The sequence below is a fragment of the Lithobates pipiens genome, unplaced genomic scaffold (genome assembly GCF_037356315.1).
Source record: "Lithobates pipiens isolate NorthernLeopardFrog02 unplaced genomic scaffold, aLitPip1_a1.2 Scaffold_8, whole genome shotgun sequence".
Lineage (NCBI taxonomy): Eukaryota > Metazoa > Chordata > Amphibia > Anura > Ranidae > Lithobates > Lithobates pipiens.
Window position 1 is genome coordinate 638,685,213 of NW_027507903.1, and position 26,884 is coordinate 638,712,096.

Consider the following 26,884-nt stretch of genomic DNA (forward strand, 5'->3'; position numbering starts at 1 on the left):
CATGTCTAATTTTATTTTCTTTTTTTAAAGTGGTTATAAACCCTTACAAACCACTTTGACCTACAGGTAAGCCTAGATTAAGGCTTACCTGTAGGTCCAAGAAATATCTCCTAAACCTATACGGTTTAGGAGATATTTACCTGGAGACAGCCACCTCTGTCTACCGCGCATGCGCCGTAGACAGCAGCGTGCAGGCGCACTGGGTAAGCCGCAGATCGCGGGGCGATATGCCGCGAGTGCCGGCTCCCGTGCGCATGCGTGGGAGTGGCGTCATCGCTGCTCCAGCGAATCACAGTGCCGGAGCAGCGAAACCCACGGAGACCCACCAAGAAGATGGACGCTCGGAACTACAAGGGACATCGGTGACTTCGCTGGCTCCTGTGTCAGGTAAGTGACACATAATGGACTACTATGCGATGCATAGTAGTCCATTATGCTTTACCTTTGCAGGGAATCAAAGAGGAAGTAGACCCATCAGGGTTTACTTCCTCTTTAAATGCACAGTAAAAAAAATTGTGGAGAATAATACTTGGCTATGTGTTTTACTTCAAATGACAGTTTGGGAGTAGGCAGTTACATTTAAAAAAAAAAGTAAAATTAACAAGGGGCACCAACATAGTTGTATCTTTGATCTTAAAAACTACGGGATAATGGTGTTGTGGTAACTTGCTCCCCCCCCCCCCCCCCAAAAAAAAAAGAAAAGCATAATAATATTATTCTTGATATCAATAGAAAAAAAAAGCCTTTTAAACGCTCGCTAACCAACCACCGTCATTTTACTATGGCAGGTCGCCACGATCCCGTGAACTATCATAGCTATACGTTCGCTTGTGGGATTGGGATAGTAGGCGTGCATGCGCTGCCACACTGCAGGGGGTGCCGATGCTTCTGGCCGACGGTCGTAATGACCACCGGTCACGAGCGATCGCGGACACAAGGGACAGAACATGGAAGTGTATAACACCCAAATCCATGTTCTGTTCCGAGAGGAGTGACAGATCGTGTGTTCCTATTAGTTAGGAACCACAATCTGTCACTTCCTATAGTCAGTCCCCTCCCCCTTCAGTTAGAATCACCTCCCAGGGAACACAGTTAACCCCTTGATCGCCCTCTAGTGTTAACCTTTTCCCTGCCAGTGACATTTTTACAGTAATCAGTGCATTTTATAGCACTGATCGCTGTATAAATGCCAATAGTCCCAAAATGGTGTCAAAGGTGTCCGATGTGTCCGCCATAATGTCGCAGTCCCAATAAAAATCACATATCGCCGCCATTACTAGTAAAAAAAAAAAATAATAATAAAAATCCGATAAATCTCTCCCCTATTTTGTAGACGCTATAACTTTTGCACAAACCAATCAATATATGCTTATTGCATTTTTTTTTTACCAAAAATATGTAGAAGAATACATATTGCCTTAAAATGAGAAAAAAAAATAGCTTTTTAAAAAAAATGGGGATATTTATAATAGCAAAAAGTACAAAATATTGTGTTTTTTTTCAAAATTTTGTTTATAGTGCAAAAAATTAAAACTGTGGAGGTGATTAAATGCCACAAAGAAAGCTCTATTTGTATGAAAAAAAGGACATCAATCTTGTTTGGGTGCAACGTCACACGACCGCGCAATTGTCACTTAAAGTGACGCAGTGCCGTATCGCAAAAACTGGCCTAATCATTCAGCAGCCAAATCTTCCAGCGCTGAAGTGGTTAAAATACGTTTGCAATAATTCCATCAGTATCACCAGCAAAGCAGCGTCATTATTATCCCATTAATTGTGCGCTGCATTTCAAGATTTCATAATTTGCCGCGTCACGAATGTTAATTCTCCATTCCGAAAGCTAATTTACAATACCGACCACTTCTAGCTCGTCCTTGCTTCCAAGAATGCGTGTTTGTACTTTGTACTTTGGACTTTTGTCTGACGGACTTGTGTACACATGCTTGGAAAATCCGACAACAGACATTTGTCAGCGGAAAAAAATGTAAAGCCTGCCATCTAACATTTGTCCGCGGAAAATCCTACAATTGTCCGATGGATTGTACAAACGGTCAGATTTTCCACCAACAGCCTTTCATCACACAATTTCCATTGGAAAATCTGACCGTGTGTACGAGGCTTAAGAGTGAGGTGTGCATTGAGGAGAGCAGAGAAAGGAGACATGTAAGGTGATTATAAGACAAAACTTCAGACAAAATCATGTTGTTTATAAGGCTTCCAGCCAGTTACTGTACATGTTTGTATGAATTATGTAATGCTTAAACTTTAAAAATAGGTCCACTATACTGTCAGTCACCCTCAAAAAAATAAAAATAAACTTTGAGAAAATACAAAGACCATACAAAAAATGTAAATAACAATACAGTGTCCTGAAAAAGTATTCATACCCCTTGAAATCTTCCACATTTTGTCAGGTTACAACCCAAAGTGTAAATGTATTTTATTGGGATTTTATGTGATAGACCAACACAAAGTGGCATATAATTGTGAAGTGGAAGTGACTGTACAGGTGAATGAATAGGAAGCGCTGTGAGGCTTCCTGCTCATTCACAAACTGAAGCATAGATAGTACAGTTTACTATGCTTACTATGCTTCAGTGACAAATGGACACATGAGTGATTGGTACTGATCACTCACTGTGTTCATTCAGGAAAGGAAGGGGCCAGTAAATAAAATATTTACAAGCCCCTTCCCCTACTTTCCATCCTGAAAAATCCCCCTGTGTGCCCACAGCAGCTGCCGGTGGGAAAGGAGGGGAGTCGGTACCACTGCGTGGGGAAAGGAGCACATGGGGTCCCAAACAGCAGATGGAGGGGGCACATGTGCTAGAACCAATCCCAGCTGGAGGGAGGGAGTGGAGGAGAAGCTGCCAGTGCTGCAGGGGGAGGCAGAATAGAATCAGTGTCTGCAATAAGACAGTACAGTTGGCCCTCCCTGCTCAGCAGGTGCCGATCCCCCCTTTTGAACTGATGGGGCCCGGGCTCAGTACAGGAGGGCTGGCTGTACTGCCTTATCAGTGCCCCTTAAACTCGCTGTGCCATCTTTCCACAGCGATTGAGCTGTCATAGACAGCTCAAAGTCTCTAGCAATGATCGGGAGCCGGAGGGAGGAGCTTCTGATCATGTGACCACTGTCACAGCCAATCACAGTGGTCATGTAATTGGGCAGTTCTTCCTGGGTGTATAGACCCAGTTAAAGAGATGCCAGGGCTGGGCAGAAAGGGGTTAAAATAGATCATTCACTCTTAGTGAGCTGAGCAGGATGAGTCCTCAAGGGTACCTGCTCTATGTGTACTGGAGGGCGATCATTTCTCTTCCAGCGCAGCAAGCTGGAGACGTATCTCTGACACTGGGAGGAAGCAAAATAATAGATAAGAGGATCCAGACAACAGTTTATACTGCTGATACTGGAAGAGATGATGTAGGCAATATACAGAGAGCGATCACCCTTATAATACATCTGCCTGTAGGAAATGAAATAGATGACATTGGAGGGGCCAAAACAAAGGACACAGACACTCAGTACAATCACAGATAGACGGATAGATCGCGATCTCTTATTTCTGCGATCAAATGCTGATCTGCTGAGACTGCGGATGATTCCGATGTAACAGAAAGTTATAATGAATAACGGTAAGAAATTAAAAAGTGAGAACACAGTGGAGAAGTAAACATAACTAGAATTAACCCCTAAATGCCGACTTTCATGACACAATCTTCTGTCTCTGCCAATATTCCAGGTTTGTTCTCTTATGAGAAAAGGCACAATGCTGGCCAATGAGATGACCCAGATGGCACCACACACCAACCAGGCTCGAGTCACTGTGCGCCAGGGGAGAGACCGCACCGGGTAGACTACGGCCAGGAAACGGTCCACGCTGATACTTGTCATGAGCAGGACGGAGCAGTACATGTTACAGTAATATGTGGCCGTGACAAAGCGACACATTCCATCTCCGAAGATCCAGTTAGATCCCAAGAATCTGTAGACAATATAAAAAGGAAGGACACAAACAAGGAGGACATCTGCTATGGCGAGGTTCAGCATGTAGACCACTGCCGGCTTCCTGACCTTCATCTTCACCAGGAACATGACGATCGCCATGATATTGAGAGGAAGAGCCACGAGGAACACAACAGTATAGATCGATGGGACAAGAATGGCAACACTCCAACTTCTTAAAATACACGAGATTTTATAATCATAATCTGGAAAGTAAATACCCAGTATTAGCATTAATACAGTAAATAAACTGGATACATTTAACTTTTCTTTAAAGCAGAACTGTGGTTGAAAAAATAGAAAATTAATCGCTCATATAAAGTAAAATTAAGAACAAAAAAAAACAAAAAAACAATCACTGTGAACCAGAGCCTCCTCTATATAGCTATATATAGGGTTTTTTTTCTGTTGGAATATGGAGAACAAAGTTCTGCCATCTCCAGCGCTGGCCCTTTGCTGGTTGCTCAGAAGGCTGGCATCTATGGGTACAAGGGACAGCACTCTCCCAGTGCCACACACAGAACCCTCCCTGTCCTGCACTTTCCTATGACAGCAGACTACGGTGTGGGGGATGTGCACAGACACTCTAGTCTTCAGCATGTTGCCAACACTTTCATAGCTTTAAAAAAAAAAAGCTTGTTAAGAGTTTATACATTAATATTTGTTATACAAAAGCAATAGAAATGTAAGAATTTGGGGTTATGTTTCCTTTAAATAAAATACTGAACTCTGCACTCCATATGTAGCACACTCCTCAACTTTGCATTCGGTATGTATTGTAGCTTACTCCTGAACCCTGCACTCTGTACGTGGCAAACTCCAGAACCCTGCACTCTCTATGTGGCAAACTCCAGAACCCTGCACTTTCTATATGGAAAACTCCAGAACCCTGCACTTTCTACATGGCAAACTCCAGAACCCTGCACTTTCTATATGGCAAACTCCAGAACCCTGCACTCTCTACGTGGCAAACTCCAGAACCCTTCACTCTCTACATGGCAAACTCCAGAACCCTTCACTCTCTAAATGGCAAACTCCAGAACCCTGCACTCTCTACGTGGCAAACTCCAGAACCCTGCACACTCTATATGGCAAACTCCAGAACCCTGCACTCTATATTAGGGATGGGTTTGACTTGAACATTGGCTGTTCGACTGTTCGGCAAATTCCGAACATTATGGGCAGTGGCCCATAATTCACTGCGGCATCGCAGAGCATTGCTGGCTGATGATTGGCCAAGCATGCACTATGACCTGCATGGTTTGGCCAATCACAGTATGGAAAAACGGAGAGCTTTAATTGGCCAAAGCCAGGGTGGCTTTGGCCAATTATGGCTCAGGGGCTTTAGTACACGCCCCACACTATATAACGCCACCTGCGGGCGGCCTTGTGTAGTGTGTTGCGTCGGCGGACAGAGATAGATGGAGAGACAGTGTCTTTGCAGTTGCAATTACAGTCGATGTATTGTGCCACCTGCACAGTGTACACCTATAGCTACCCTCATTCATGGTGTTCTGCTGATCCTATACCACAGGCAGGCAGCTGCTGCAGCAATTACAGTTGATGTATTGTACTAAAATAATAATAATAATAATAATAATAATAGTGATGCGCTATGATCAATATTCCACCCAAAACCTAAAGTGCATAGTGCAAAAAGTGCAAAAACTAAGACCAGCACAGTGAGCACCGTGGGAGAATATCACCAAATCAACTCGACCCGGCACTGTCAAAATCGCAAAGTGATTGAAAACAATGTGCCTATCCATATAATATCAGCACCAAATTAAATGACCAGTAAATATATAGACCATAAATAGGAATAAAAAGTGCCGAGTGCTATATATTTAAACCACAGTGGTGTAGTGGTTAGCACTCTCACCTAGCAGTAAGCAGGGTCAGTGGTTCGAATCCCAACCACGACTCTACCTGCCTGGAGTTTGCATGTTCTCCCTGTGCCTGCGTGGGTTTCCACCGGGTACTCCGGTTTCCTCCCACACTCCAAAGACATGCAGGTAGGTTAATTGGCTTCTGTTCAAAATTGGCCCTAGTATATGACTGGGGACCTTGGATTGTGGGCTCCTTGAGGGTAGGGACTGATGTGAGTGTGTAATGTACAGGGATAGGGACAATTGTAGACACTCACTCAGGTTGAACTGGATGGACTGGTGTCTTTATTCAACCTTACTAACTAACTATGAAACTATGAAACCACTTCGCATCCAGGCCAATTCTGACATTTCTCTCCTACATGTAAAATTCATAATTTTTTTGCTAGAAAATTACATAGAACCCCCAAACATTATATGTTTTTTTTAGCAAAGACCCTAGAGAATACAATGGCAGTCGTTGCAACTTTTTATCTCGCACGGTATTTGCGCAGCAATTTTTCGAACGTGTTTTTTTCAGAAAAAAAAAGTTTCATGCTTAACCACTTCCCGACCGCCGCACGACGATGTACGTCGACAGCATGGCACGGGCAGGCATATGGGCGTACATGTACGTCCCTGCCTTCCCGCGGGTCGGGGGCCCGATCGGGCCCCCGCCCGGTGCCTGCGGCGGTCGGTATCCATGCAGGAGCGATCGGTGATGAGGAGGCGGCCATTCATTCATGGCCACCCCCTCGCGATCGCTCCTGACGAATGGGAGTGAAGCATTGCATCACTTCCTCTCCTGTAATGTAAACACAGGAGAGGAAGTGATGTAATCTCTCCTCCGTGTCAGTATTTTTCGTTCCGGCACCGAGGAGAGAGCATCGGTGAGTTGCACAAGCACTACACTACACAGTAGAACATGCCAGGCACACTCACACCCCCCCTTTACCCCCCCGATCACCCCCCCAATTACCCTTGCCCCCCCAGTCACAGTGACACCAATGCATTTTATTTTTTTTTGCATTGGTGTCATTTGTGACTGTAATAACTGTTAGGGCAGTTAGGGTTAGCCCCCTTTAGTTCTAATGTACCCCCCTAACCCCCCCAATAAAGGTTTAACCCCGTGATCACCCCCCATCGCCAGTGTCACTAAGGCTGGGTTCACATTGCAGCGGTTTATGAGAATGGAGTGATTCGCACCGCACTGCAGTGCAAATCACATCCGATCTCTACGATTCGAGTTCAGCCATTCGCCGCACCCACCGCAAATTCGCACGGGACCCTTTTTTTGGTCCGCAGCAGAATCGGATCGCATGGGTGTTCACACCATGCGATCCGAGTTTGCAGATCGCACTGCGATATGCGAACTGATCTGGGGGTGTCATTAACATTTCACTGACACTCCTAGCAGTTTGCATAGGGCAGTGTGAACTGCCGCCGGGAGGCATGCGATGCGGGAACCCGCCGCGGATTTGTGGCGTTCCCGCATCACTCCAGTGTGAACCCAGCCTAATAAGCGATCATTTTTCTGATCGCTGTATTAGTGTCACAGGTGACGCTAGTTAGGCAGGTAGGTATTTAGGTTCGCCGCAGCTTTTTATAGCGCCAGGGACCCCCATATACTACCGCATAAAGCCCCCTGATTGCCCCCTAGTTAACCCTTTCACCAGTGATCACCATATAACTGTTACAGGTGACGCTGGTTGGTTAGTTATTTTTTTATAGTTTCAGGGCACCCGCCATTTATTACCTAGTCTCACTAGTGTACCCGTAAATTTAGGGGTGTCTACTTTCCAAAATGGGGTCATTTGGGGGGGTTTGTGCCATCTTGGCATTTTATGGCCTTTAAAACTGTAACGCCCTTAGAAAGCCTGAAGGCGGTGCTTGGTTCTCGGGGCCCCGTACGCGGCTAGGCTCCCAAAAAGTCCCATATATGTGGTATCCCCATACTCAGGAGAAGCAGCAGAATTTATTTTGGGGTGTCATTTCACATATGCCCATGGCATGCGTGAGCAATATATCATTTAGTGACAACTTTGTGTAAAAAAAAAAAAAGTTTGTAATTTTCCCGCAACTTGTGGCAAAATATAAAATATTCCATGGACTCAACATGCCTCTCAGCAAATAGCTTGAGGTGTCTACTTTCTAAAATGGGGTAATTTGTGGGGGTTTTGTGCCATCTTGGCATTTTATGGCCTTCAAAACTGTAATAGGTAGTGAGAAGTGAAATCAAAAAATTACGCCCTTAGAAAGCCTGATGGCGGTGCTTGGTTTTCGGGGCCCCGTACGCGGCTAGGCTCCCATAAAGTCCCACATATGCGGTATCCCCGTACTCAGGAGAAGCAGCAGAATTTATTTTGGGGTGTCATTTCACATATGCCCATAGCATGTGTGAGCAATATATCATTTAATGACAACTTTGTGTAAAAAAAAAAGAAAAACATTTTTTTTGTCATTCAATCGCTTGAGGCAAAAAAATAAAATATTCAATGGGCTCAACATGCCACTTATCAATTTCCTTAGGGGGTCTACTTTCCAAAATGGGGTCATTTGGGGGGGTTTTGTACTGCCCTGCCATTTTAGCACCTCAAGAAATGAGATAGGCAGTCGTAAACTAAAAGCTGCGTAAATTCCAGAAAACGTACCTTAGTTTGTAGATGTGACAACTTTTGCGCAAGCCAATAAATATACAATTATTGACTTTTTTTTTTACCAAAGACATGTGGCTGAATACATTTTGGCCTAAATGTATGACTAAAATTGAGTTTATTGGATTTTTCTAATAACAAAAAGTAGAAAATATCATTTTTTTTCAAAATTTGCGGTCTTTTTACGTTTATATCACAAAAAATAAAAATCGCAGAGTCAGTCAAATACCTTTAAAAGAAAGCTCTATTTGTGGGAAGAAAAGGACGCAAATTTCGTTTGGGTACAACATTGCATGACCGCGCAATTACCAGTTAAAGCAGCGCAGTGCCAAAGTGTAAAAAGACCTCTGGTCATTTACCAGCAAAATGGTCCGGTCTGAAAGTGGTTAAAAAAAAAAAAAGAAAACAGTAGTTAGCCCAATTTTTTTGCATAAATGTGAAGATACGCCGAGTAAATAGATACCCAACATGTCACGCTTCCAAATTGCACACGCTTGTGGAATGGCGCCAAACTTTGGTATTTAAAAATCACCATAGGCAATGCGTTAAATTATTTTACTGGTTACATGTTTTGAGTTATAGAGGAGGTCTAGGGCTATAAGTATTGCTCTCACTCTAACGTTTATGGCGATACCTCACATGTGTGGTTTGAACACCATTTTCATATGTAGGCGGGACTTACGTATGCGTTTGCTTCTGCGTACAAGCTCACGGGGACAGGGTGCTTTACAGTTTTTTTTTATTGTTAATTTTACTTTTATTTTTTTTAGTTTGACAAAAAAAAATTGATTACTTTTATTCCTATTATAAGAAATGTAAACATCCCTTGTAATAGGAATATGGCATGATCGGACCTCTTTACAGTGAGATATGGGGTCAATAAGACCCCACATCTCACCTCTAGGCTGGGAAGCCTAAAATAAAAAAAAATAAAAAACAGATCACGGCTTCCCAGCCGAGGTGGCGCCGTTATTTTATATGCAGAGGCCGGGCGTGATGTCATAACATCACGTCCGACCTCCGAACGAACCTCCATCTGGTCCGCCGGAAATCTCTATGATGGCATCCGGGGCCCGGCGGATCCTGTGACCGACTCACCGATGGAAGCGGTGAGTCGGTAGAAGCACCGGAGGGCGGCGGGAGGGGGGGTCGTCGCCCTCCCGCCGCCCGTAAGAACGATCAAGCATTGGATAGAAAACATCATTGCGCAATGCTTCCAATAGAAACTGCAAAGGCGCTGTATTGTATCCATTCACATGTAATAAGATTCACAAGCACTTTCAGGAGAAAAAAGGTCAGAGACCACCGCTAATCCATTTGCTCATCTGCTGCATCTGTCAGAGGTTATACTATACTGAAATTGTTACACGCTTAGCCCTTGTACACACGGTCGGAGAATGTGTCCGATCGGAGCGTTTTGTCGGATATTCCGACTGTGTGTGGTATGCATCGGACTGTTTCAGTCGGAATATCCATCGGACCAAATTTTCCAACTTGCCGGAAATATTTTCTGACAAAATGCTCCGATCGGACATACTCCGATCATGTGTAGAGAATTCCGATCGGACAAAGTGCCACGCATGCTCAGATCAAATTCCTACATCAAAGCTATTGGCTACTAGCCTGAACGTAGTCCCATCGTAAAGAATTTACGTCATCACGTTCTGAAAGATAAGATTTTCCAACAACTTTGTCCGACCGTGTGTATGCAACAGTTTCGGATAAGATCTGTCGGACAAAATCCGACGGATTTGGTTGTCGGAATCTCCGACCATGTGTACAAGGGCTTAGAGTGTCTGTTCCTAGTATTTATTATCATCAGTGATCTTTTGACCTGTATATTATAGTCCTAATATTCAGGACACCTGTGGGGTGATTGCTCTTATATTGCTGCATGCACTTTATTGTAGGCAGCTGCAGCAATTATAGTCGGTGTATTGTGCCACCTGCACAGTTTACACCTAAATCTACCCCAATTGCTGGTGTTCTGCTGATCCTATCGGCAGGCAGGTGTAGCAATTACAGTCAGTGTATTGTGCCATCTGCACAGTGTATGCTTATAGCTAGTGATGGACGAACTTCCGATGGGACATTTCGCGAACGCGGACCGCGAACGCGGCCGATAGTTTGCGAACCATAACGTTCGCAGCGGGCCCCATTGACTTCAATGGGAGGCGAACTTTGCAAACCTACAGGTCAAATTTGCAGCCACAAAATAATTACTAGCTGTGCAAACATAGTCCCACCACATGGCCAATGACATAACACATGTATGAGGTGAATCTGGGATCGACAACTACAAGCATTCTTTTTTTATATGTGAAATTGTTGTGACAATTCAGGACTGTGGAGCGCATGAAGGCAATGGAGGAGAGGGAAGGTCAGGGTAGGCAAAGAAGAGGGTGCAGGAGATGATCACCAGCAGCGTGACATACAGCAATGACACCTGCACCGTGATAGAGTGATCTGACACCAGCACTGTGATAGAGATCACTGACATCAGCAGCGTGACATACAGCAATGACACCTGCACCGTGATAGAGGGATCTGACAACAGCACCGTGATAGAGAGCACTGACATCAGCAGCGTGACATAAAGCACTCACACCAGCACCGTGATATACAGCACTGACAGCAGCACCGTGATAGAGAGCACTGACATCAGCAGTGTGACATACAGCAATGACACCTGCACCGTGATAGAGTGATCTGACACCAGCACTGTGATAGAGAGCACTGACATCAGCAGCGTGACATAAAGCACTGACACCTGCACCGTGATATACAGCACTGACAGCAGCACCGTGATATACAGCACTGACACCAGCACCGTGATAGAGAGCACTGACATCAGCAGCGTGACATAAAGCACTCACACCAGCACCGTGATATACAGCACTGACAACTGCACTGTAAGCAGCCCCAGGAGGAAGTCAGCATAGCACAGGGATGGTGGGAGCCCCTCATAATGAGCATAGCACAGGGATGGTGGGAGCCCCTCATAATATGCACAGAAGAGGTACAGCCCCAGGAGGAAGTCAGCACAGCACAGGGATGGTGGGAGCCCCTCATAATAAGCAGCCCCAGGAGGAAGTCAGCACAGCACAGGGATGGTGGGAGTCCCTCATAATAAGCAGCCCCAGGAGGAAGTCAGCACAGCACAGGGATGGTGGGAGCCCCTCATAATAAGCAGCCCCAGGAGGAAGTCAGCACAGCACAGGGATGGTGGGAGCCCCTCATAATGAGCATAGCACAGGGATGGTGGGAGCCCCTCATAATATGCACAGCAGAGGTACAGCCCCAGGAGGAAGTCAGCACAACACAGGGATGGTGGGAGCCCCTCATAATAAGCAGCCCCAGGAGGAAGTCAGCACAGCACAGGGATGGTGGGAGCCCCTCATAATAAGCAGCCCCAGGAGGAAGTCAGCACAGCACAGGGATGGTGGGAGCCCCTCATAATGAGTATAGCACAGGGATGGTGGGAGCCCCTCATAATATGCACAGCAGAGGTACAGCCCCAGGAGGAAGTCAGCACAGCACAGGGATGGTGGGAGCCCCTCATAATAAGCAGCCCCAGGAGGCAGTCAGCACAGCACAGAGATGGTGGGAGCCCCTCATAATAAGCAGCCCCAGGAGGAAGTCAGCACAGCACAGGGATGGTGGGAGCCCCTCATAATGAGCATAGCACAGGGATGGTGGGAGCCCCTCATAATATGCACAGCAGAGGTACAGCCCCAGGAGGAAGTCAGCACAGCACAGGGATGGTGGGAGCCCCTCATAATAAGCATCCCCAGGAGGCAGTCAGCACAGCACAGGGATGGTGGGAGCCCCTCATAATAAGCAGCCCCAGGAGGAAGTCAGCACAGCACAGGGATGGTGGGAGCCCCTCATAATGAGCATAGCACAGGGATGGTGGTAGCCCCTCATAATATGCACAGCAGAGGTACAGCCCCAGGAGGAAGTCAGCACAGCACAGGGATGGTGGGAGCCCCTCATAATAAGCAGCCCCAGGAGGCAGTCAGCACAGCACAGGGATGGTGGGAGCCCCTCATAATAAGCAGCCCCAGGAGGAAGTCAGCACAGCACAGGGATGGTGGGAGCCCCTCATAATGAGCATAGCACAGGGATGGTGGGAGCCCCTCATAATATGCACAGCAGAGGTACAGCCCCAAGAGGAAGTCAGCACAGCACAGGGATGGTGGGAGCCCCTCATAATAAGCAGCCCCAGGAGGCAGTCAGCACAGCACAGGGATGGTGGGAGCCCCTCATAATAAGCAGCCCCAGGAGGAAGTCAGCACAGCACAGGGATGGTGGGAGCCCCTCATAATGAGCATAGCACAGGGATGGTGGGAGCCCCTCATAATATGCACAGCAGAGGTACAGCCCCAGGAGGAAGTCAGCACAGCACAGGGATGGTGGGAGCCCCTCATAATAAGTAGCCCCAGGAGGAATTCAACACAGCACAGGGATGGTGGGAGCCCCTCATAATAAGCAGCCCCAGTAGAAATATGACACCGCTCAACCTCTTCAAACAGGAGGGTACGGGCATATAGTACGGTGTGCTTTTTTTGGACAAGGAAGTGAGCCAAATGAAGAAAGAAGGTCTGTGTGCTCGATTAAAAAAAACGTTTATAGACATATACATGGTCTACTGGTCACATGTGTTGAATTCCTCAGAGATCCATGCCTCATTCATTTTTAGAAATGTGAGGTAGTTAACACTGTCGTGAGCTAGGCGAGTACGCTTATCGGTCATGATCCCCCCTGCTGCGCTGAACGTCCTTTCGGACAGGACACTGGATGAGGGGCAAGCCAAAAGTTTGATTGCAAATTGGGCAAGCTCTGGCCAGAGGTCAAGCCTGCCCACCCAGTAGTCCAGGGGTTCATCACTCCTCAGAGCGTCCACATCGGCCGTTAACCCGATGTAGTCGGACACCTGACGGTCTAGGCGTTCCCTGATGCTGGATCCGGATGACACCTGTCGATGGGTTGGCTGAAAGAATGACCTCATATCCGAAGTCACCAACACATCTTCAAACCGGCCTCTTCTTGCAGGCGCTGTTGGATTGGTACCCGCAACTCCTTCTCTGGGAGTGGGAATTGATCCTCTGCCATCACACGCAAAAGCAAAACCTGGAAGTGCTCCATTCTGACAGCCCTCTGTGACAGCGGTAACATTTCTGCCATTTTGTGTTTGTACCGGGAGTCTAAGTACGTTGCCACCCAGTACTGGTCCTTGACCCTTATGCTTTTTATACGGGGGTCCCTGTTAAAACACTGGAGCATGAAGGCCCCCATTTGCACTATACTGGAAGAGGTGTGGTGGCCTGGCTCCTGCTTATCATCCAGGATAATGTCGTCCTCTTCATTCTCCTCTCCCCATCCACGCACAACAACAGGGATCCCAGAAAGGTTTAAAGCATGCTCTTCTTGCTCCTCCTCATCTGCCCCGGCACCATCCTCCTCTGACTCCTCTTCAGACTCCTGTTGTTGACTTGTCTCAGATAGAGTAGCCCCCCTGGGAATTCATCCAGCATTGCGACTTCCTCATCTTCCCGCTCCTGCTCCTCCACAGCTTGATCAATGACACGACGCAATGCACGCTCCATAAAGAAGGCATAAGGTACCATGTCACTGATGGCGCCATGGCTGCGCCTGACCAGTTTGGTGATCTCCTCAAATGGCCGCAGAAGTCTACATGCGTCGCGCATGAGCAGCCACTGGCACGGTGAAAAAAAACCCAGCTCCCTAGAACCTGTTCTGCCGCAGAGTTCATATAGGTAGACGTTAACTGCACGTTTCTGCTGGAGCAGCCTATCAAGCATATAGAAGGTTGAGTTCCATCGCGTCGGGCAATCGCAAATAAGACGTCTGACCGGCAGATTGTGTCGCCGCTGAATGTCAGCAAGGCGAGCCATGGCCGTGTAAGATCTTCTGAAATGGGCCGAGATTTTCCTTGCCTGCCGCAAGATGTCCTGGACCCCAGGGTATTTGACAACGAATCGCTGCACGACCAAGTTTAAGACGTGTGCCATGCATGGCACATGCGTAATTTTGCCCTGGGCAAGAGGGTTATCCGGCGTCATAATTTTTTTACGCTCAAACATTTGGCCCACGGAAGCCTGCCTTTTTGCAGAAAAACGTGAGCTTGGCGTGATGTAAGGTGGAGTGGAGGACAATTGTGAGGAGAGAGGAGAAGGAGAAGTAGAAGACGAGGCCTGACAGTGAGAGCCTGGAGAGTGGCTTTGTGTGTTCCGTTGCTCCCACTGGGCTCAGTGATGGCAGCTCATGTGCCTTCTTAAGGCGGTCGTCCCTAGGGGAGTGTTGGGTTTACCGCGATTTATGCGTTGACTGCAAAGATTGCAGATGGCAACACTATTGTCAGCAGCGGACACGTTAAAAAAAAGCCCACACTGCGGAGCCATGTGCCGGCATCCTGGGAGCGCCAGATGTGACCGTACATGGTCGATGCCTCGCTCTTGATACATTAGCAGTCTGCTTTGTCTCTCCTGTGCAATGTAAGTTATTCCTGCTGCTCCTCCCTATCTGCTGGTCCATATCTCCCTCTGAACTCCCCTCCTCTTCCTCTCTTGTGGGCACCCATGTGACATCACTAGCCACGTCATCATCGACGTCACCTTCCCCACCGCTATAATTAGAGATCTCGGAGTAGGCAGCAACACCGGGACCAACCTCCTCCTTGGGCTGATCTGGGTACTGTCGTCAGACTGCTGAGTGGCGGTTGTTGCTACCTCCTCTTCCTGATCCAATGCCAAGAGTGGCTGCGCATCAGAAATGTCTTGATATGGATCGGAAAATAATTCCTCATACTCAAGCGGAAGGTATGTGGTGGTGGTGTTGTTGGTGGTAGTGTCTTTGGGGGTGCACACAGCAGAGAGTGAAGAAGAGGGTGCAGATCGAGAGGATGAGGAGATGCAGAAGAGTAAGGTTGAGTGAGCCACTCAACCAAGTCTGGTGCTTCCTTTGATGTAATCGCACGCACCTTCTGCAATTTCCCACTTTGGCTCAAGCCTGTTGCTCCTGCCCTACCCCTACCACCCCTGCAGAAGGGCCTGCCTCTTCCTCTGCCTGTCATTTTTTAAATGACCCTGTGACAAAAGTCTCTAGAGAAGTGCAGTATGTATGTGGAAGAAGGTATATAACACCCCGCTTCAATCTGTTGTTTTTGGGGGCCACTGGTCTATCACACCAGTTACAATACTTTTTTATTTGATTGCGTTTGTCACTCTTTGTAGTATCGCTGCAGAACCGCTCAGCGGTCACAATGCTGCACAGTGGAAATGCACTATACTATGCTTTCTATATGTGCAAGTATTTTATACGTGTATTACACAACTATATACTGCACACCAAATAGTACACCTATACCAGTCCTTAAGGACCTTTGTGGAACTAGTAGCTAGTGATTAGCAGACTGTACCTCAGTCCCTACATTGATAAAGAACTGCTGCAGAATGGGGCAGCAGTCAGCAGTAGTGCACCACAACCCTATATATTGTGGACCTATACCAGTCCTTAAGGACCTTTGTGGAACTAGTAGCTAGTGATTAGCAGACTGTACCTCACTCAACCCTATATACTGTACTACTCTATACCATACCAGTCCTTATAAGGACCTTTGTGGAACTAGTAGCTAGTGATTAGCAGACTGTACCTCAGTCCCTACACTGATAAAGAACTGCTGGAGAATGGGGCAGCAGTCAGCAGTAGTGCACCACAACCCTATATATTGTGGACCTATACCAGTCCTTAAGGACCTTTGTGGAACTAGTAGCTAGTGATTAGCAGACTGTACCTCACTCAACCCTATATATTGTACTACTCTATACCATACCAGTCCTTAAAAGGACCTTTGTGGAATTAGTAGCTAGTGATCAGCAGACTGTACCTCAGTCCCTACACTGATAAAGGACTGCTGCAGAATAGGGCAGCAGTCAGCAGTAGTGCACCACAACCCTATATATTGTGGACCTATACCAGTCGTCCTTAAGGACCTTTGTGGAACTAGTAGCTAGGGATTAGCAGACTGTACCTCACTCAACCCTATATACTGTACTACTCTATACCATACCAGTCCTTAAAAGGACCTTTGTGGAACTAGTAGCTAGTGATTAGCAGACTGTACCTCAGTCCCTACACTGATAAAGGACTGCTGCAGAATAGGGCAGCAGTCAGCAGTAGTGCACCACAACCCTATATATTGTGGACCTATACCAGTCCTTAAGGACCTTTTGTGGAACTAGTAGCTAGGGATTAGCAGACTGTACCTCACTCAACCCTATATACTGTACTACTCTATACCATACCAGTCCTTATAAGGACCTTTGTGGAACTAGTAGCTAGTGATTAGCAGACTGTACCTCAGTCCCTACACTGATAAAGGACTGCTGCAGAATAGGGGAGCAGTCAGCAGTAGTGTACCACAACCCTATATATTGTGGACCTATACCAGTCCTTAAGGACCTTTGTGGAACTAGTAGCTAGAGATTAGCAGACTGTACCTCAGTCCATATACTGATAAAGGACTGCTGCAGAATAGGGCAGCAGTCAAGTATATTATTCTTTCTATATTTGGAAGAAAGGATATTATACATGTACAACCCTATATACTGTCCTACTCCTATACCATACCAGTCCTTAAAAGGACCTTTGTGGACCTAATAGTAACAGCTAATGATTAAACTGACTGTCCCTCCCTGCTACACACAGCGTCCTGTCACTCCCTGCACTCACTAAAGACAGGCTGCTGGATTTACAAGCACAGCAGTTCACTCAACCCTATATACTGTCCTACTGCTATACCATACCAGTCCTTAAAAGGACCTTTGTGGACCTAATAGTAACAGCTAATGATTAAACTGACTGTCCTTCCCTGCTACACACAGCGTCCTGTCCCTCCCTGCTAAAGACAGGCTGTTGGATTTACAAGCACAGCAGTTCACTCAACCCTATATACTGTACTACTCTATACCATACCAGTCCTTAAAAGGACTTTTGTGGACCTAATAGCTAGCAATTTGTGTCACTGCAGTCTCTCCCTGCTCCACACAGCAACCTCTCCCTATAGTGACAGAAGAAAGAATGTTAAATTTGCCGCCAGATCGGGTATATTTATAAGTTAGGGGGAATGTCCAATTGTCCATGTGCTGAAATGTCTCAATTGGCTGTCCTGTATAGTGATGGATGAACTTCCGACGGGACGTTTCGCGAACGCGGCCGATAGTTCGCAAACCGGAACATTCGTGGTGGGCCCCATTGACTTCAATGGGAGGCGAACTTCGCAAACCTACAGGTCAAATTTGCAGCCACAAAATAATTAATAGCTGTGCAAACATAGTCCCACCACATGGCCAATGACATAACACATGTATGAGGTGAATTTGGGATCGACAACTACAAGCATTCTTTTTTTATATGGGAAATTGTTGTGACAATTCAGGACTGTGGAGCGCATGAAGGCAATTGAGGAGAGGGAAGGTCAGGGACCAGGGTAGGCAAAGAAGAGGGTGCAGGAGATGATCACCAGCAGCGTGACATACAGCAATGACACCTGCACCGTGATAGAGTCATCTGACAGCAGCACCGTGATAGAGAGCACTGACATCAGCAGCGTAACATATAGCAATGACACTTGCACCGTGATAGTGTGATTTGACAACAGCACCGTGATAGAGAGCACTGACATCAGCAGCGTGACATAAATCACTTACACCAGCACCGTGATATACAGCACTGACAGCAACACGGTGATAGAGAGCACTGACATCAGCAGCGTGACATAAAGCACTCACACCATCACTGTGATATACAGCACTGACAGCAGCACTGTGATAGAGAGCACTGACATCAGCAGCGTGACATAAAGCACTCACACCAGCACCGTGATATACAGCACTGACAGCAGCACCGTGATAGAGAGCACTGACATCAGCAGCGTGACATAAAGCACTCACACCATCACCGTGATATACAGCACTGACAGCAGCACTGTGATATAGAGCACTGACATCAGCAGCAGGACATAAAGCACTCACACCAGCACCGTGATATACAGCACTGACAGCAGCACCGTGATAGAGAGCACTGACATCAGCAGCGTGACATAAAGCACTCACACCAGCACCGTGATATACAGCACTGACAGCAGCACCGTGATAGAGAGCACTGACATCAGCAGCGTGACATAAAGCACTCACACCATCACCGTGATATACAGCACTGACAGCAGCACTGTGATATAGAGCACTGACATCAGCAGCAGGACATAAAGCACTCACACCAGCACCGTGATATACAGCACTGACAGCAGCACCGTGATAGAGAGCACTGACATCAGCAGCGTGACATAAAGCACTCACACCAGCACCGTGATATACAGCACTGACAGCAGCACCGTGATAGAGAGCACTGACATCAGCACCGTGATATACAGCACTGACACCTGCACCGTAAGCAGCCCCAGGAGGAAGTCAGCATAGCACAGGGATGGTGGGAGCCCCTCATAATGAGCATAGCACAGGGATGGTGGGAGCCCCTCATAATGAGCATAGCATAGGGATGGTGGGAGCCCCTCATAATAAGCAGCCCCAGGAGGATGTCAGCATAGCACAGGGATGGTGGGAGCCCCTCATAATATGCAGCCCCAGGAGGATGTCAGCATAGCACAGGGATGGTGGGAGGCCCTCATAATAAGCAGCCCCAGGAGTAAGTCAGCACAGCACATGGATGGTGGGAGCCACTCATAATGAGCATAGCACAGGGATGGTGGGAGCACCTCAAAATATGCACAGCAGAGGCACAGCCCCAGGAGGAAGTCAGCACAGCACAGGGATGGTGGGAGCCCCTCATAATATGCAGCCCCAGGAGTAAGTCAGCACAGCACATGGATGGTGGGAGCCACTCATAATGAGCATAGCACAGGGATGGTGGGAGCACCTCAAAATATGCACAGCAGAGGTACAGCCCCAGGAGGATGTCAGCACTAGGGATGAGCTTCGTGTTCGAGTCGAACATACGTTTGACTCGAACATCGGCTGTTCGCCCGTTCGCCGAATTCCGAACGTTATGGGGCGTTCGCGCCAAATTCGTGTGGCGCTCACGGCCCACAATGCACTGCGTCATCACAGTGCATTGCTGGCTCATGATTGGCTAAGCATGCACTGTGACCCCGCATGCTTGGCCAATCACAGCGCCAGCAGCGAGGAGAGCCATGATTGGCCACAGGCAGGATGCCTGTGGCCAATCATAGCTCAGGCTGTGTAGTACACCCCCCACACTATATAAGGCCGCCAGCGCGGCGGCCTTGTGTAGTGTGTTGGCATCTGAAGCAGTTAGTGGGTGTTCTGTGTACCTTCAACACAGTATACACCGATCGTTATCGGCCGATTTTCGATCTTGCTCTTCTGTAGTGGTTGTTGTCTGCGTGCCCTGACCGCAGTATACACCGCTATATTCACCTCACCTATATAGCTAGTGATCTATCTTTTATAATAGAGCTTGCAGTCAGTAGTGTTAGGAGCTTGTGCGTGCTGTCTGCGTGCTCTGTGCCCAGTACACACCGCTATATCCACTTACATAGCTCTTCTCTATTTGAGCCATCTGCCATCTGCAGGAGTTATTGGAAGTTGTGTGTGCCTCCAGCACAGCACAGTATACATCTGTATATACCCCTTTATCTCTGGTGTTCTATAATAAAGGCATCTGCAGGAGTTAGTGGGTGTTGTGTGCCTCCAGCACAATATACACCTGTATCTACCCTTTATTGCTGTTCTATAATAGAGCCATCTGCAGGGCTTAGTGGGTGTTGTGTGCCTCCAGTACAGTATACCCCTTTATCTCTGGTGTTCTATAATAAAGGCATCTGCAGGAGTTAGGGGGTGTTGTGTGCCTCCAGCACAATATACACTACCCAACTGCTGTTTTACCCAACTCCCTTCAGGCCATTACCATGTCTGGAAGGCCAGCAAGGAGAGGCAGACAGGTGAGAGCCGATAAAAGAGGGCAAGCAGGCTCTGTGTCTAGAGACAACAGTGCTGGTCGTGGACGTGGTGCATTGTCATCAGCACGTGGCCATGGGACACGCTTGTCCTTCTTTTCGGCAGCTGGACATGTTGAACCGCAACATGCCAACAACTTGGTAGAGTGGATGACCAAGCCCTCTTCATCCTCCTCATCCTCTCTCACCCAGTCTCAGGGTACTAGCAAAGCAGCTGCCAACGCATCGTCTTCCCTCGTCTCAATGTCATCATCAGTGACTCCTTCCCTAGACCCACCACGTCCTCCTGAGGAGTCTCCTGAACTCTTTGAGCACAGTGTTGGGTACATGCTCCAGGAGGATGCCCAGTGTTTTGTAGGCTCTGATGATGACACTCAGCTAGAAGAAGGCAGTAGCGTGAATGCAGAGAGAGGGGATGCTCAAGAAGGACAGCAATCTGGCAGTCATGTTTCACAAGCTGCAGCATATTGCCAGGTTTGCTACAGAGATGAAGAGGGAGGGGGTGATGAGGGCACTGACTCCACGTGGGTGTCTGGTAAGAGAGAGGAGGAGGAGGAGGAGGAGGCACATGTCCAACGAGGAAGGATGCCCTCCGGGGGCCAGCTTAGGGGCAGCACACCGACTGAATCGCACCGCAGAGCTCCGCCTGTGCAGGGCGCTGCCTCTGCGCGTTATTCTAAAAGTTCTTTGGTGTGGGCCTTTTTTGAGATGAGTGCATCAGATCGGACCGCTGCTATTTGCAACATATGTCTCAAGCGTATCTCGCGTGGCCAAAACATCAGCCGCTTGGGCACCACATGCTTGACCAGACATATGTTGACCTGCCATGCAGCTCGTTGGCAAGCGTACCTCAAAGACCCACACCAAAGAACAAAGCGGACCTCTCCTTGCTCCTCATCAGCTGGCATCTCCAACCCCACTAGACCTTCAGTCCTCTCTGAAACCTGCTCTGAGAGGAATGAAGGTGTAGAATTAGGTGTGTCACAGCCAAGTGCTTCCGGGCACTCTGCTAGCAGTACACCCACGTCCGATTATAGCAGGCAAATGTCCCTGCCCCAGCTGCTGGACCGGCAAAAGAAGTTCACTCCCAGCCATCCACATGCCCAGCGGTTGAATGCTAGCTTGGCTAAATTGCTAGCATTTCAACTGCTGCCTTTTCAGTTGGTAGACTCGGCCCCCTTCCGTGAGTTTGTACAATGTGTGGTTCCTCAGTGGCAGGTCCCCAAACACCACTTTTTCTCACGGAAGGCAATTCCGGCTCTCTACCGGCATGTGGAAGGCAATGTCCTTGCCTCGCTGGACAGGGCGGTCAGCGGTAAGGTGCATATTACCGCTGACTCATGGTCCAGCAGGCATGGACAGGGACGTTACCTGTCTTTCACGGCCCATTGGGTCACTCTTCTGGCAGCTGGAAAGGATGCAGGACAAGGTGCAGTAGTGTTGGAGGTTGTTCCGCCACCACGCCTCCAAAATGCTACTATTGGTTGTGACACACCTCTCTCCTCCACCCCCTCCACTTCTTCTTCCTCCATGGCCTCTTCCAGTGCTCTGTCCTCAGAACCAGCGGTGCTCCGTAGGCATTCCAGGGGCTACGCAAGTACGCAGGCAAAACGATGCCATGCCGTGCTTGCGCTGGTTTGTTTGGGGGACAGGAGCCACACTGGGGCGGATGTTTTGTCAGCTCTGCAGGGGCAGGCCGAGAGGTGGTTGACGCCACGCCAGCTTAAAAAAGGAATGGTGGTTTGCGACAATGGCACCAACCTCCTCTCCGCCCTCCGACAGGGACAACTGACCCATGTGCCCTGTGTAGCTCACGTCCTTAACCTGGTGGTGCAGCGGTTCTTGGGCAGGTACCCGGGCTTACAGGATGTCCTGAAGCAGGCCAAGAAAGTCTGTGTGCATTTCCGCCGATCATTTAATGCCTGTGCTCGGCTGGCTGAGCTCCAAAAGGAGTTGAACCTGCCCAAGAACCGCCTTATATGTGACATGCCCACCAGGTGGAACTCAACGTTGGCCATGCTGCAGCGGCTGCACACGCAGCAGAGGGCCATCAATGAGTACCTGTGCGACTACGGCACCAGGACAGGGTCAGGGGAGCTCGTTTTTTTCTCACCACGCCAGTGGGGCATGATCAGGGATGCATGCACTGTCCTGTCACCGTTTGAGGAGGCCACAAGGATGGTGAGCAGTGACAGTGCATGCATCAGTGACACTGTACCTCTTGTCCACCTCTTGGAGCATACGCTGCGTGGAATGATGGACAGGGCACTTGAGGCAGAACAGAGGCAGGAAGAGGAGGACTTCCTTGCCTCCCAAGGCCCCCTTTATCCAGACAGTGTTCCTGCTGTGCCACCCATCACACAGGAAGAGGATGAGGAGGAGGAAGAGGAGGAGGAGGAGGATGATTGTGTCAGCATGGAGGTGGAGGCTGGCACTCAGCAGCAGCAGCAGTCTTGTAGGGATGATTTACAGTCCCAAGAAACACGTGGACTTGTACGTGGCTGGGAGGAGGTAGCTGCGGATCATGTTGTCCTTAGTGACCCAGAGGACTCCGGACCGAATGCCTCAGCTAACCTACGCTGCATGGCCTCCCTGATCCTGCAAAGCCTGCGGAAGGATCCTCGTATTCTTCGGATCAAGGAGAGGGACCATTACTGGCTGGCCACTCTCCTTGATCCACGGTACAAGGGTAAGGTTGCCGACCTTATCTTGCCATCGCAGAGGGAGCAGAGGATGAGACATCTCCGGGAGGCCTTGCAGAAAGGTCTGTGCAATGCGTTCTCAGAGACTGGGAGGTTACAAACTCCTGGCCCTGGACAACTTGTTGCTGAGGCATCGGTCAGAAGGAGCAGTGGAGAAGGTGGCCGTCTGACTGATGCTTTTAGACAATTTTTTAGTCCGCAGCCCCAAGGTATGATCGGTTCCAGCAACCATCGCCAGCGTCTGATTTACATGGTGCAGGAATACCTAGGGGCAAGGTCAGACTTGGACACCTTTCCCACCGAAAATCCTCTGGCTTACTGGGTCTTGAGGATGGATCACTGGCCAGAGCTTGCACAGTATGCAATTGAGCTACTGGCCTGTCCTGCATCCAGCGTTCTTTCGGAACGCACCTTCAGTGCTGCTGGTGGCTTTGTTACCGATCACATGGTGCGCCTGTCCACCGAATCAGTTGATCGACTGACCTTCATCAAGATGAATCAGTCTTGGATCACCCACAGCTACCAAGCACCTGAAGCTGATGTAACCGAATAATTTTTTTTTTAAATATCACATCCCTTCAAGACTGCCTATGCTGATGCTGAGTGACTGTCCTGTTATGTTGATTGTCTATCCTCTTCCTCCTCCGCTGATATGTTGGAAGAACATTTCTGGTTCGGGGTGATGCCATCAGCCCAATTTTTCTGCCCCTGTTTAAGAGGGGCGTTTAATTACAATTTTTGATGCAATGCTTTGCAGCAGGGCTAATTCCTGCAATAAAACAAGATTATATGGGAGAGGTTGCAGTGTCGTGGCACCAGCACCAGTGCCTAAGGCCCAATTTTTCTGCCCCTGTTTAACAGGGGCGTCTAATTACAATTTTTGATGCAATGCTTTGCAGCAGGGCTAATTCCTGCAATAAAACAAGATTATATGGGAGAGGTTGCAGTGTTGTGGCACCAGCACCAGTGCCTAAGGCCCAATTTTTCTTCCCCTGTTTAACAGGGGCGTTTAAGTACAATTTTTGATGCAATGTTTTGCAGCAGGGCTAATTGCTGCAATAAAACTAGAGTATATGGGAGAGGTTGCAGTGTGGTGGCACCAGTGCCTAAGGCCCAATTTTTCTGCCCCTGTTTAACAGGGGCGTTTAATTACAATTTTTGATGCAATGCTTTGCAGCAGGGCTAATTCCTGCAATAAAACTAGAGTATATGGGAGAGGTTGCAGTGTCGTGGCACCAGCACCAGTGCCTAAGGCCCAATTTTTCTGCCCCTATTTAACAGGAACATGTTATTACAATGCTTGATATAATATTTCACAGGAGGGCCCGTTCCTGTGCCCACCCAGAGTAACTGTGAGGACTTATAGTGTTGTGGCACCAGCACCACAACCACCAAAGGTAAATTTTTCTACCACTGTTCAACAATGGCATGTAATTACAATTCTTGATATAATCGTTCACAGCAGGGCGCTCCAGCGCCCACCAAGAGTCACTTTGAGGGCTTACAATGTTGTGGCAAAACCAACACCTTGTTCCGCCATTTCTGCAGAGCATATAGGGCAGGCCCCTACTTTCAAACATCCAACTTGCAAACATCTCCTACTTGCAAACGGAAGGAGACAACAGCAAGTGAGATGAAAAAAGATGGACGACAAAACAAATTATACAGGGGTGATAACACTTCCCTATGTTTTCCAAAAAGCTTAAAAATAGTTTTTTTGACTGGAGCTACACTTTAAAAATGTACCGGTTGAAAATTACAAACAGATTCAACTTAACACAACAAACCTACACAGTCCCTGTCTTGTTTGCACCGCCTGTATACTGCTGTTCTGAGTATATAGGGCCTGGGGGCCACACGCATTTCCTTTTTTTAATATGGGTACTGGGTTCCCCTTAATATGCGTACAAGACCCAAAGGGGCTGGTATGGGCAGGGAGGGCTACCCATGCCATTTTTCTCAATGATTTTCAACCATATTGCAGGAACCAGATATAACATTAAAACTGCAAGAAGTTTTAAATTATGTTATTTCAGTTTAATGTCACTTTGTACAGGGACTGTTCTAAACACGGGAAACACGTGGCACTTCACAGGCATAATACAGACACCCCCCAGGCACCATATTTAAAGGAATATTTCACTTTTTTTTTTAGGCATTGACCCATGTCCCCTGGGGCAGGAGCCAGGTCCCCAAACCCTTTTTAGGACAGTATCTTGCATATTAGCCGTTAAAATTAGCAGTTTTCATTTCGAACGTTCGAGTCCCATAGACTTCAATGGGGTTCTAACGTTCATACGAATTTGGGGTCCATTCGAAAGTTCTGGTGCGAACCGAACCGGGGGGGTGTTCGGCTCATCCCTAGTCAGCACAGCACAGGGATGGTGGGAGCCCCTCATAATAAGCAGCCCCAGTAGAAATATGACACCGCTAAACCTCTTCAAAGAGGAGGGTACGGGCATATAGTACAGTGTGCTTTTTTTGGACAAGGAAGTGAGACAAATGAAGAAAGAAGGTCTCTGTGCTCGATTCAAAAAATTGTTTATAGACATATACATGGTCTATTGGTCACATGTGTTGAATTCCTCCGAGATCCATGCCTCATTAATTTTTAGAAATGTGAGGTAGTTAACACTGTCGTGAGCTAGGCGAGTACGCTTATCGGTCACGATCCCCCCTGCTGCGCTGAACGTCCTTTCAGACAGGACACTGGATGAGGGGCAAGCCAACAGTTCGATTGCAAATTGGGCAAGCCTGCCCACCCAGTAGTCCAGGGGTTAATCACTCCTCAGAGCGTCCACATCGGCCGTTAACCCGATGTAGTCGGACACCTGACGGTCTAGGCGTTCCCTGAAGCTGGATCCGGATGACACCTGTCGATGGGTTGGCTGAAAGAATGACCTCATATCCGAAGTCCCCAACACATCTTCAAACCGGCCTCTTCTTGCAGGCGCTGTTGGATTGGTACCCCAGCTCCTTCTCTGGGAGTGGGAATTGCTCCTCTGCCAGCACACGCAAAAGTAGAATGCAGCATTTCTCGAAGCAAGGCCTGGAAGTGCTGCATTCTGACAGCCCTCTGTGACGGCGGTAACATTTCCGCCATTTTGTGTTTGTACCGGGGGTAAAAGTACGTTGCCACCCAGTACTGGTCCTTGACCCTTATGCTTTTTATACGGGGGTCCCTATTAAAACACTGGAGCATGAAGGCCCCCATTTGCACTAAAGTGGAAGCGGTGTGGTGGCCTGGCTCCTGCTCATCATCCAGGATAATGTCGTCCTCTTCATTCTCCTCTCTCCATCCACGCACAACAGGGATCCCAGAAAGGTTTAAAGCATGCTCTTCTTGCTCCTCCTCATCCGCCCCGGCACCATCCTCCTCTGACTCCTCTTCAGACTCCTGTTGTTCACTTGTCTCAGATAGAGTAGCCCCCCCTGGGAATTCATCCAGCATTGCGACTTCCTCATCTTCCCGCTCCTGCTCCTCCACAGCTTGATCAATGACACGACGCAATGCATGCTCCATAAAGAAGGCATAAGGTACCATGTCACTGATGGTGCCATGGCTGCGACTGACCAGTTTGGTGATCTCCTCAAATGGGCGCAGAAGTCTGCATGCGTCGCGCATGAGCAGCCACTGGCGC

General features: G+C 48.1%; 1 protein-coding gene across 1 annotated transcript in view; it reads right to left on the reverse strand.

Annotated features, from left to right (window-relative positions):
• Positions 1-1,521: 1,521 nt before the first annotated feature.
• LOC143961583 (proteinase-activated receptor 1-like) overlaps positions 1,522-26,884 on the reverse strand; it is a 38,181-nt gene continuing 12,818 nt past the window's right edge. Inside the window, exon 3 of the mRNA XM_077470893.1 lies at positions 1,522-4,209. Coding sequence (XP_077327019.1) covers positions 3,236-4,209 — 974 coding nt within the window. The 3' untranslated portion in view covers positions 1,522-3,235. The remainder of the gene's footprint in view (positions 4,210-26,884) is intronic.